This window comes from Canis lupus, chromosome 22 (genome assembly GCF_011100685.1).
Source record: "Canis lupus familiaris isolate Mischka breed German Shepherd chromosome 22, alternate assembly UU_Cfam_GSD_1.0, whole genome shotgun sequence".
Classification (NCBI taxonomy): Eukaryota; Metazoa; Chordata; class Mammalia; order Carnivora; family Canidae; genus Canis; species Canis lupus.
The window spans coordinates 16,257,632-16,270,424 of NC_049243.1; the positions used below are offsets into that span (position 1 = coordinate 16,257,632).

General features: G+C 41.5%; 1 protein-coding gene and 1 long non-coding RNA gene across 7 annotated transcripts in view; one reads left to right on the top strand and one right to left on the bottom strand.

Moving 5' to 3' along the window:
• Positions 1-5,589: 5,589 nt before the first annotated feature.
• On the bottom strand, positions 5,590-7,788 carry LOC119865197. Its single transcript, XR_005376330.1, has 2 exons — positions 7,643-7,788; positions 5,590-7,211 (listed from the first exon to the last, which is right to left on the bottom strand). It is a non-coding gene; the product is annotated as an uncharacterized LOC119865197 (long non-coding RNA).
• Positions 6,770-12,793, top strand: part of TDRD3 (tudor domain containing 3) — a 122,415-nt gene continuing 116,391 nt past the window's right edge. For 2 of the 6 annotated variants that reach the window (XM_038569701.1, XM_038569704.1), the window contains exon 1: positions 6,770-7,283. Coding sequence is in view for 2 of the 6 variants with exons in the window: in XM_038569699.1 (XP_038425627.1) it covers positions 7,644-7,684 (41 nt within the window). In the remaining 4 variants the exon portion in view is untranslated. Of the gene's footprint in view, positions 7,284-7,595; positions 7,685-8,871; positions 9,008-12,793 lie in introns of those variants that run through there. The other 4 variants (XM_038569699.1, XM_038569700.1, XM_038569705.1 and 1 more) reach the window with 3 other exon arrangements.

Here is a 12,793-nt window from a genome sequence, read left to right on the forward strand (position 1 = left end):
AGTCCTTAGTACTACCCTCTGGGGCTGACAACAAGTCGAAGTTTTCTTGTGCATGTGTCTTTAAAATTTCTGAAGGTCACTAGTATAGTCTTTTTTCCCCCCTCCTTTATTTTTTTCATTCTTGTTTTTTTATAAGTATTTTGGTTATATTCACCAATAATATAAATATAACCAATATATTGGTTATATTTATATTATAAAGCACCATGTAACAAAATAGTGTTATAACTTGTGTTTTTGAGATATGTAAAATGTAACAAAAAGTACAAATAATATGAGAACATTCATATTCTTACTACTCAAGGAACAGTAATGTATTGCCATAATTGCTATTATTATATTTTTTTTATCAAAGAAATAAACTTTACTGGGGCACCTGGTTTTTTGTTTTTAACCTGGTGCTATGTTGTTGAGATCTAACCAAATTTACACAGAGAAAGATCTAATGTATTCTTTAAACTGGCATAGAGGATTTCATTACCCTTAATTGAACATCAGAGTTGTTCTCATTCTCCTATTTTAAGGCAATATATCAATGAACATCTTTCTCTGGAATAAGTATCTAGGAATGGAAATGCTCAACTATAAGGTATGCATATTTTCAGTTGTGCTAGATATTGCCAAAATACTCTCTAAAGTGGTTTTATCAATCTCATTCTTATAAGCAGTATATTAAAGAATCAGCTTCCCCCATATTATTGCCAACATTTGCTATTCTTTACTAATTTTTGCCACTGGGTCAGATGAAAGTAGAATTTTATTATTTATTTATTTTTAAATGATTTATTTATTTATTTTAGAAAGAGATGGAGAGCAGGGTGTGGGGCAAAGGGAGAGAGAATCCTCAAGCAGGCTCGCACTCAGCCTGATGTGGGGTTCAATCCCACAACCTGAGATCATAACCTAAACTGAAATCAAGATTCAGCCACTTAACTGACTGAGCCACCCAAGCATCCCAAAGTGGAATTTTATTGATAGCCCATTGCTTTAATCACTCTGTTGTATATCTGAAACTAATATAGTATTGCATGTTAGCTACATCTCAATAAAATTTCTAAAAATTAATTTTTGTGGTTATTGATATGGTTAAACATTTTCACATATTTATTGGATTTCATTTTTGTATATTGCCTACTTATATACTTTGCCCATTTTTCTCATGGGATTTTTACCTTTTTCCTAATGACTTGTACTAATTCATCATGTTAAAACTTTTCATATTATTTCCCCACATACATATCCCACTTAGTACATAGTGATCTATTTCATTTTTTTTGGTGATATTTACATGGCACCCATTATAACTTATTTAAATATTCCCTCATGGATGGACGTTTTGGTTACCTTCAGGGTTTTGTTATTACAAATAACATTGGTACTTCATTGACTACCACAGCCATTAATATTGCCCATTGAATATTTATGGCTCTTCACCTTCTGGCACCTGGTGATTGACTTTCTGTGTTGTCGTATGTCCAGTTCTGGCAGAGCATTAATTTCCAGTGTGAGATTCTCCAGAGCCTTTTCACTCTCTACTACTTCAATCAACAATGTTACGGATGGTTAATGCTCTGTCAAGATTCTGGAATGAGGATGATATTTATGATCAGAAACCTTCCTCCCCCAGCTCCAAACACTGACATTGGACATATAACATGAAAGAAAAATGAACAGTTTTTTCTTTTTTTTTTTTTTAAGAAAAATGAACTTTAAAAAAAAATTAAAAGCCACTAATATTTTATGGTTGTTTATTCTCATGGAATGACCTGATCTGTCCTGATGGCCACACGCTATAGCTTGTATTCACTAGTTAAGAAACTAAAAAAAAAAAAAAAAAAAAATGAGGTTGTCTGACATGATTTACAATCATAGAATTCTAGAAGTTAATCTTAAGAGGTTAGCTATTTCAGTTACACTTCCTCCTAAAAATTCAGCTCCTAAATCCTATGTTCTAGAATCATGATTAGTGGGTTAACTGCAAAATCCCCTGTCTGTAGTTTGTGGAATCCCACTCCTCTTGTTTATCTATTCATCAGTTGATGGACATATGGATTGTTTTCACTTATTGGCTATAATGAATGATGCTGCTATGAACATCAAGTACATGTTTTGTGTGGAAATTAATTTCCGTTTCTCTTGACTATATATACCTAGGAATAGAATTGCTGAGTCATATGGAGACTCTATGTTTAACTGTTTGAGAAACTGCCAAACTCTTTTCCAAAATGGTTGCACAGTTTTACATTCCCACCAACAATAAATGAAGATTCCAATTCATTTCTTAAAGATTTATTTATTTATTTATTTATTTATTTATTTATTTATTTGAGAGAGAGAGAGAAAGAGAGAGAAGCAGACTTCCCGCTGAGCAGGAAGCCCAACGTGGAGCTTGGTCTGGGGACAGAGTCATGACCTGAGCCCGAAGGCAAATGCTTAACTAACTGAGCCACCCAGGCACCCTGAAGATTCCAATTTCTTCACATTCTCATCAACACTTATTACTGTCCATCTTTTTAACTATAGCCACTTTAGTGGGTGTGAAGCATCTTATTGTGCTTTTGATTTGCATTTCCCTAATGACTAATGATATTGAGCATCTTTTTATCATTTATTGGCCATTGTATATCTTCTTTGGAAAAATGTCTATTCGAATGCTTTGTTCATTTTAGTGTTGTCTTTTCACTTTAGGGTCAGTAGAGTTCTTTACATATCCTTGCTACAAACTCCTATTTTTTTCCCTTTCTGTAGATTATCTTTGTATTGTCTTGGCAGTGTCCTTTGAATCACAGAAGTCTTAAATTTTGATGAAGTCCACTTTATGTAATTTTTTTTTTTTTAGCTTGTACTTTGGATGTCATATCTATTGCCTAACCCAAAGTCATGGAGATTTGGTTCTACTTTTTTTTTTCCTAGGAGTTTTATATTTTTAGCTCTTACATTTAAATATATGATTTAGTTTGGGTTAATTTTTATGTATGATGTAAGGAACTTTACTTTTTTGCACATGGAAAAATTGTTTCAGCACCATTTGTTTTAAAGACTTCTTTCCTGTTCTTAAAACTGGAAATATTTCTGATTGTTTCCAGGCTTCTACTACATTTCCAGATGAACTCAACAGTCTTTTAGGGCTCCCTGGCATTTGCTCATCTAAGTCATTCACAGGTTATTTCAGTATTCTCTGGGATGTTAATGGCTTAAGATCAGAAGATTTAACGTGCTTTAGAGAGACTAGGTACTCTCATAACCTTACCTTTTATTGTGGTTCCTATCCCTATTTATCCATATTCTATCCCTTTTCACTCTGAACCACTTCCTTCACTGAAATGATAAAGACAAAACAGAAGTGAATGAATTCTCTCTCTCACTCCTGTTAATTTACACCATTGACTTCAAATAAATGTACCGCCTCCTTTTTATCCTCTTGTACCTAGCAAAGCTCTTTTATTTAAAAAAAAAAAAAATCCAGTTGAAAGAGTGAGAGCACAGGGAGGAGAGGGGTAGGTGGAAGAAGAGGGGGGAAGCTGACTTCCTGCTGAGCAGAAAGCCTCAAACTGGGCTTAATTCCAGGATCCTGGGCTCATGATCTGAGCCGAAGGCAGATACTTAACTGAATGAGCCACCCAGGAACCTATCCTTGTAAAGCTCTCCTATCATCCTTAGGATTTCCCCCAACTTTAAACTCATTTATTTTTTCTGTGAATCAATGATTTATCTTATTAAAAATGAAAATCCTTCTTTTTTTGTCTAGTCAGCTGCTACCATTTTCCACGGAACTAACAATTCCAATTAAAAATTTTGGATGTGAAAGAAATTAGTATAATCTATACTTGTAACTTTTTACTTTGAAAAATTTCAAAGTTAGAGAAAAGTTATAATATAGTGAACACCTCCAATTAGATTCACCCATTTTAAGCATTTTGCCACATTTACCTTCTTGCTTTTAATACACATACACTGTATGTGTGTATATTTTACCCATTTTACATACATGTATTATATATCCATTTTTTTTTCTGAATCACGTAAAAGTTGTAGACACCACAACACCTCAGTCATAAAAGCCATAAAAGCTTTGGCATAAAATTTCCAAGATTAAGTATAATACTACAAAATATCTTTTTTAAGATCCAAAATTCCATTTTGTTGTTACATCTCTTGAGTCTCTTTAATATGGAGATTTAAAAAAAATTATATTGGTTCAATGAACAGTCCAAGTCAATTGTTATTGTTTTTTAATAGAATATGCCATATTCTGTATTTATTTGCCTGTTTCTTCCTGTTTGACTTATTCTGATACCCTCTATATGTCATTTCAGTTTTTAAATCTAAACCAGGACTGTTCAACCTTGGCACTATTGTCATTTTGGGCCAGATAATTCTTCATTGTGGGGAAGGTGTCCTGTCTATTGTGTAATGTTTAGCTGTACTCATAAGATGCAGTAACCCTCCTCAGGTTATGACAACTGATAATGTCTCCAGACACTGTCAAATGTGCCCATTTGGGTAAAGGGTAGGGTGGGGGTGGGGGGTGGGGATCCAGCTTCTGGTTGGGAACTACTGTCTGGAAGCTTGATTAAATTCAGGTTAAACAATTTTGCAAGAATATTTCTTAGATGATGTGTATTTCTAGTTGCACTATAGCAGTAAGCCCATAATATCAGATTGACCCATTAGTGATCCTAGCTTTAGTAATTTAAGGCAGTGATTTTCTTTTTTAAGGTAAAGGTACATTTATTTTCTTTTGCAATAATTAAATTATGGCTTGATACCTTGAAACCACGTGAAGATCCTGTACTCCTTCCACCTTTCAGCAGTGGCTTTTAGCATCCTTTGATGAACTTTGCCTGAATCAACTGTTAATGATTCGGAAAATGGTGATTTTCTAATCGTATCAATTGTTCTACATTTATTCTCTGGTATACCTCCGAAAGAAAAACTTTTATTATTTCTCCTTTTCTTTCTTTTTAAAATTTTTATTTTTTGGGATCCCTGGGTGGCGCAGCGGTTTAGCGCCTGCCTTTGGCCCAGGATGCGATCCTGGAGATCCAGGATCGAATCCCACGTCGGGCTTCCGGTGCATGGAGCCTGCTTCTCCCTCTCTCTGTGTGACTATCATAAATTAAAAAAAAGAAAAAAATAATAATAATAATAAAATTATTTTTTAAGTAATCTCTACACCCAATGTGGGGCTTGAATTTACAGTCCCAAGATCAAGGGTCACATGCTTTACCAACTGAGCCAGCAAGGCACCACTTGTTTTTAGTGCCACTCTGAAACCGTGCGTTTTACATATTTTTTTTTAGTTCAATAAATTATCATTGTTTTTTGATGCTAATATGATCCAAAATTTTTCCAGTGGTAATTTTCAACCCATTCTAGAAAACATTTTTTTTTTTTTTTTTTAAGATTTATTCATAATAGAGAGAGAGACACACACACACATAGGCAGAGGGAGAAGCAGGCTTCCCACAGGAACCTGATGCTGGACTCAATCCCGGACCCTGGGATCCCGCCCTGAGCCAAAGGCAGGAGCTCAACCCCTCAGCCACCCACGTGTCCCTTGAAAACATTTCTTGAAGTAAGAGGATATAGTGTTTTATGGCGCATTTTATTAAAATTATTTTAAGTGCTTACAACACTGCACCACGAGAACCTGTAAGGATTCACATTTAGCCAGTGAGGAACTCTGATACCAGGACAGCATATCATTTTCATAGTTAACAACTCACACCAATTGCAAAATATAAATAATCGGTTGAGAGTAGATTCTACTTAAAAAAAAAAAACAATAAAAATTATTAGCCAACTTGAGTCACCACCTATTTACCTTCAGAACGGCAGATCTTTTCCTGACCCCTGGACAGGATGGTGTCCTTAAACTGAAATACACTTGTAGCATGTGTATGGCCTAAACCCAGCACACCACTCCATTCTGCGGCGAACAGCATGGAATGATTTCTGATCAAGTCCTTGGAAATACGTTTCACTAAAATAAGTTCCCAAGCAGTGTGCTTGAAAACATATTTCCATAGCATTAGAAAAACATCGCGATTTTAAGTGTGACTTGGGGGGCGGCGGCCGGGGGGGGGGTGTAGGGGGGGCAGCGGTTTAGCGCCGCCTGCAGCCCAGGGCGTGACCTTGGAGACCCGGGATCGAGTCCCGCATCCGGCTCCCTGCATGGAGCCTGCTTCTCCCTCTGCCTCTCTCTCTCTCTGTGTCTCTCATGAATAAACAAAATATTAAAAAAAAAAAAAAAGTGTGACTTGGGAAGCCCAAACGGAGTTTCCCAATTAAAAGGAGAAACAAATGTATTGAGTTTGAGCTCCCCCCATGGCAATGATTTCCTTCCTTCTCCTCCCCGATCCCAGGAGGGGGCTCCGTCCAGGTCCGCAGTGTCTGCTCCGAGCCTCTGTGATGATGGTGTCAGATGAGGCAGCCACGGGCGACCAGGCTTAAGTCCTCCCGTTTCCCCCCGTGACTCGACAGCCGGGGCCAGAGCCCCACAGACACACGCGCGCCCTCCTCCCCAGCAGCCGCAGAGGCGGAAAAGCGGGGAGGGCGGGGCAAACCTTTAGGGCGTGTCTGCGTCCCCTTCCACCTGCTCCTCTCCGATTGGCTGTCGTGAGTCTCAGCCGTCCAATCGTGTTGCAGCGTCAAACGCGCCGTTCGGCGTCGCCGCCGCCGCCGCGCATGCTCATTCGGGGACCTGCCCCTACGCCTCAGCCCTGCGGAGAGCTAGAGGACGGCGGCCGGGGGGGCGGGGGCGGTGGAGCCGGGCCCGGTGATGCCGGCGCCAACGTCACAGGGCCGCGCTGGGGACTTTGGGCCGGTCCAGTGGCAGCGCGACAGAGAAAACAGGCACTGACACAACCGCCCGGTTTACCCATGCTCCTTAACTTCAGGGTTTCTCGGGTCCTCTACGAGCTGATTTGCCTGCGGTCGGGGCTGGGGGCGGGGCGCGGGGCTTGAAAACAGTGCGACCGTATTTTCTTTGCGTCGGGGCAGATCGAAGCGCAGAGTGAGTCTTTATTTAAAAAAAAAAAAAAAAAAAAGGAAACTTGTCGTCTGCGGAGTGGCTGGCAACACCTTTGTGGTTGAGTTTTACCGTCCCCGAGCGGGAAGCCCTGGCTCACCGACCCGTGCGTCTCGGGTCCAGCTCCGCCTGGCCGCGGGTGAGGGGACACCTGCCGACGCTGGACACGCGGACGTTACTTTGTATTCCAGAAGGGGGAAAGAAAGAAAAAAGAAAAAACAAACCCAAAACGTCCTCATCAGCTTCCAAGGTGTGCAACTCCGAAAAGTAACACAAAACAGAACAAAAAAACCAAAACACAATCACGGGCCCCGCTCCCAGGCGGACCCGCGGCTCCAGGCCCCCGCCCGGCCCGGCCCGGCCCGGCCCCCGCGGCCGCTCGGAAAACGCGGCGAGCGGAACCCGCACGCGGAAGCGCCGGCCGCACTGAGCATGCCCAGTTGCAGTGCCGACCAGAGGAGTTTTTTTTTTTTTTTTTCTTTTCTTTTCTTTCGGTTTTTTTTTTTTTTCCCTTTCTTTTTTTTTTTTTTTTGGTCTCAAGTAGGAGGCCTCCCCCCCACCCCCACCCCAGCCCCCCCCGCCACCACCACCCCCGGCCTAAGCAGCTACCATGTCTGAGGTCCCCGGCGCGGCGTTGTCCCAGGCGGGTTGGTAAGTGGCGAGTCCCGCCGGCCGCCCGGCAGCGGGCGCGGGCGCGGGCCGGGGCCCCGCGGAGGGTTGTTGGGGTCGGGGGCGGCGGGTGCGTGTCGGGGTAGGCGGAGGCCGCCGGCCGCTCCCGGGGCCCTGCGGGCCGGCTCCGCCCCCGGCGCCACGCGGAGCCGAGCGGGAGAGTCCCCCGGGCGCCCCTCGGGGCGGCGGCGCGGCCTGGGCTGCGGGCTGCGGGCTGCGGGCGGGGACCGGGCCGGGGGCGGCGGGGGCGGCGGGGGCGGCGGGCAGGGCGGCCCGGGAGCCGAGTGCTGCCGCGGGCGGGGCGGGGCGGGGCGGGGGGCGGCGAGGGCTGCGGGGAACCGAGCGCGGCCGCTGCAAGTTGCGGAGCCGCCGGAGCCCAGCCCTGTGCAGCCGCCGCCCGGGCCGGGCCGCCGGGGGTTGGTCCCGTCCCGGCAGCAGCGGCGTGCCGACCGCCGTGCAGCCGCCCTCCATGGCACACACACAACTTCTGGAGCTAGGAGTGACCTCCTTGTCAACCCGTGTGGCTGCGCCGTAGAAACTTTTCTTGAAAGCGACGGCTGTGTTCTGGTTTCTAAAGACGTGTTGTTGTGAAGATTTGAGAATCTGAAAGCAGTAAAAAAAAAAAAAAAAAAAAAAAAAATCATAATAATAATAAAAATAAAAATTATGCGACATTAAGGAGTTACTGGAACTCCAGGCCCTTAGAGTTGTGACCATGCAGTTTAATAAGGGAACAGGTTTTCCGGGCCTGCAAAGGCACGGTCGGAGGAGAGGAAGGGTGGTGGGAAGGAGGAGGAGAACAGGTTTGCCCCAGCTCCCTGGAAGTTCACTGTCGTGGTGAAAAAGAGGAGAGAGGGAGACCTTGAACGAACAAATAATGCAAAAAAACAAAACAAAACAAAACAAACACCACCACCAACGAACCGCAAACGGGAAAAGAGTGGCCAACCCGACAGAGGGCCCGGCAGATGCGCTACGGAGTTGGAGGGGAGGGAGAGTTCACGTCCTGGAGGGAGTGGGTTTTGAAAGGCGGTGAGGAAACAGGCTTTCTCGACAGCCACTGGAGATGCGACCCAGAATGTAGGGAAGTGCTTATTGGTTTGCGGAACTGACAATAGATGCTTGTGGGTTCGTGGGAGTGTGGAGGGTACCCAATGAGAAAGGTTGGGCCCAGGTTACGGAGGCGGCAGGCGCCTAAGAGATAATGGAGTTGATTTGGTGGATAAAGTTTTTGATGGGAGCGATGTGGTAACACCTGTGCTTTGAGGGAGAGGCTCTGGGCTCTACAGGCGTCTCACTTTACAGGTGAGGAGACAGGCACAGAACTGTAAAAGGGGGGCTTTCCTGACCTAGCTAGGACGTTGTGGAGTTGAAAGGCGAGCACAGGGAGCCTAGCCCGGTTCCAAATCTGGTGCGTTTAACTGGGGAGAGGAGTTGTTCCCACAGTTTGTGTGTAGAGCACCATTAGGGTAACAGATTGTGGAGTTAAAAACTCACCTTGCTCAGTTTTATTTTTGTTCTGGAATCTCTACCTTCGTTTTCTTTACCTCACAAGGATGTTTTGAATAATCTTGGATCATTCTTCTACTTTTTCCCCATTCTTCGTTGGATTGAGCCTTAGTGCTTCCACCTAGTTATATGATTTCATTTACAAACTTAGGCTTTTACTTCTTTCCAACTTGACCCCACCTCCAAAGGCTAGTCTATCATTTATGTTGGTTCTAAACACCTACTAAATTTTTCTTTTTTGGAGTACAAGCTCCTTAAAGGTAGGAAACAACAACTTATTTTTCTGTGTATTGTAGTGCCAGGGAGCTAACACTACAGTGTAGGTTCTCAATAAAATCTGTTACAATTAACCTGAGAATGCCCCTGTGAATCAGAATTCTATAGCAGGGGTCTCTACCCAAGCTTTGATAGGACCTCCCTTTATTGTTATTTTGTTATAAGCGCCCAGCAATGTTATATTGTAACATTTGTCACTTTATGTTGCAAGTGATATATTTAACATGTTTCTTCTTCCACCAGACGTTGTTGCTTTTGTATGGCAGTGACTCATAAAGGCAATAGTAGTAATCTGAGGGTCTAGTTAGGCTTCTCTAGAGGTTTGCATGTGATTCTCAATGGGTCTTGAACATATTAGATTTGTGCCAAAGAAGAGAAGAGGATCTCCTGTGTGTTCAAGTAGCCTGTCTAGATTCCATATTTAAGTAGAGATTTACTATGTTAAAATATAGAATCTCAAAGGTTTAGGCAGAGAAGACCACTGGAAGAATTTATGACCATAGAGTAGCTTTGACCAATTCATTCCGGTTCTGACATTCTGAGCTTCCTTTAACTCTTAGGGTTCTCTGTTATTGTCACCGACAAAACCATTTTTCTTAGTACTTACTCTATATGCTTAATTACTTGTAGGACCTGAAAAGGAATAAAGATTAAAAACTCTTTTCCATCAAGCCATGGTGACCACTTCTGTTATAAATTATTGATAAAAAAAAATAACACATTTTAAAATAGAAAATTAGATGAAAGTGCATTTTGTAGTGTGTAAATTTACTTCTTTGGGAAAGATAAGGTGCTTAGGCTGAGGAGTAGTGGTTTTGCAAACAAAGAAAGCTTTAACTTGTAATGGCTCACCTAAGTGCTGATTAAGGTTATCTGAAAATGGTTAATTTTCTATTTTTCAAAGTCTGAAGAGTATCTGAAAAGTTAAGGTACTATATGGTATGTCTTTGCCTTACCCAGTAGTATGGAGTCCAAGACACCCTAAGGTAGCATTAGAAATGTTTCATTTCCATTTAATTCTGAAGGAACATATTTTCTTAGAAACTCTAGATTTCTAACATACAAGGCTTAACCAGGTTGTGCTCTGGGATTTTTGTTTTTGTGTTTTTGGTGAGGAGGGCAGGGTTAGAGGGAAAATAGAAGGATGAACACAAAGGTCTTCTTACCTTGTTCCCCTTGAATTTCACCTTCTCTTTTGTGTTCTTTCTCTGATTATGCTCCCACCATACTGACCATCCTCTGGCCCAAATGTACACCACCAAACTCCTTTCCCTATCTTTTACCTTTGAACGACTAAGAAAGACTACAGCTTATAAAAATCTTTATCAAGGGATGCCTGGGTGGCTTAGCGGTTGGGTGCCTGCTTTCGGCTCAGGCCCTGATCCCGGGATCCGGGATCGAGTCCTGCATTGGGCTTCCTTCAAGGAGCCTGTTTCTCTCTCTGCCTTTGTGTCCGCCTCTCTCTCTCTCTCTCTCAGTCTGTGTCTCTCATGAATAAATAAATCTTCTTTTTTAAAGGTCTTTATCAAAATTTAGTACTAGAGAAGAACAACTGTGAGATAAATAAAATAGGAACCACAGTGGCAGTATGGAGTATAAAGTGAATGCTCTTCTGAAATAGCTATTCCAAAGTGGTACTTCAGGACATCTTTCTGGAATTTCTGATTTCTAACTTTTCACTTATCCACAGATGGAGAGCTTCTTTCCAGATGCCATTATGTAGAAGCTTCCTCCCAAACACATTAATAATCAAGACCAAGAAAGTCAGATTCCTGTTCTGTAGCTCACTCTGCACCTTTCTTGTATGACTTCTGTTTTTTGAATGGTATACCTCTTCTTCAGGAGATTGCTGATGAGTGATCTATGTTCAAATGAGAAGCAACCTTTACAGCGCTATCAATATAACTTTACCTTTATGTGCTACACTGTTGGTAGCAGTCATACAATAAAAGTTTACACAAAGAGTATCTGAAGTGTTGCTCCCTCATTCCAACATAACTCTTAGGCATAAGTATATTTCTAAGGAATATTGGTAGTTTTTTATAAGTTGTATATTAAGTGCAAGATATTTTATTATCTAGAATTGTAAGATATTTTGTTACTGCCATTTTGATGTAAACATAACTCTTGGTACACTGTTGGAAAGGTTTAGAACCATTAAAACACTTTTTAGCTGAAATAGTAATACATGATGTTGAAGAACACTGGAAGAAACCAATTGCTTTATATTTGGTTTCAGGGGAGCTTATCAGAGATATCCTATTTTGAATCATTTCCCATTTCTTTAATGAGCATTTATAACCATCTCTTTGGTTTATGTTGTTTGTGAAATTATAGTTCAACAGTAATAAGCCTTGTTGACCTTCTGTTTTAAAATATGTTACATACTGCCTGGTGGCTTCTACTGATACTATAAACTGCTAAAAACGCTTGGATGTTCTATTAAACTGTTCAAGTTTTAAGGTTTCAAGGTGCTATTTGCTGTGATATTTTGGTGAATAACCTATAAATCTAGTTTCAACTGCCTGTAGACTTGACTGCCTCAAGCATAAAGGGGGTATAAAAAGAAACTTGCTACCTCAGCAAGTTGAAAATAATTTTCTCCTCTCACACAGCAGCATTTGCTAAATCAAGTAAAAATTACATAGTAACATTTCAAGAACCATAAAAATATAACTCTACCAACTTTTTTGGCTTATGTTTTCTCTTTTTGACAAAAGAAGAATATTGGCAGTTTGACTTATCATGTGGCAGTTAAGTCCCATCTATCTAGAAATTCTGACTTTTTGTAAGGTATAGAATCTGGAAGTAGCTGAAGAAGTCTTTACTTCCACATGATTTTTAGAAGAAGTAGACTGTACCCCAAGCAATGCAAAACATTTTATGTAAAAATTGAGAAACATTTGTGGAGTCATAGGATAAAAACAAAAGCAGAAGAAAAGGGGCAAAAAATGCATTGTGATAATGTAAAATATTAACAGGGGTGTCAAATCAAAGGTTTGGAGAGCAGAAAAAAAGCACCCTGGTGATATAGAGAAAGAGAAAAGAACCACATCATACTCAGGACTGGACAGAGCCTATGTGTACCTTAGTGTAACCTCTACAGGTTTCACACTCCTACTCTATGGGTGTGTGTCTGTGTGCATGTGTGAGTGCTTCTTACACTTACTACAGTTTTACAGCCTTTAAAGTGCAGACAAATAGCTACCCTCCTCTTAGGACAGTGCTGTGGAAAGTACGGTATCTTTATAACAGTAAGTCTTTACAATATTGCAGAGCAGTGTGTAACCCTATATAGTAATGTGT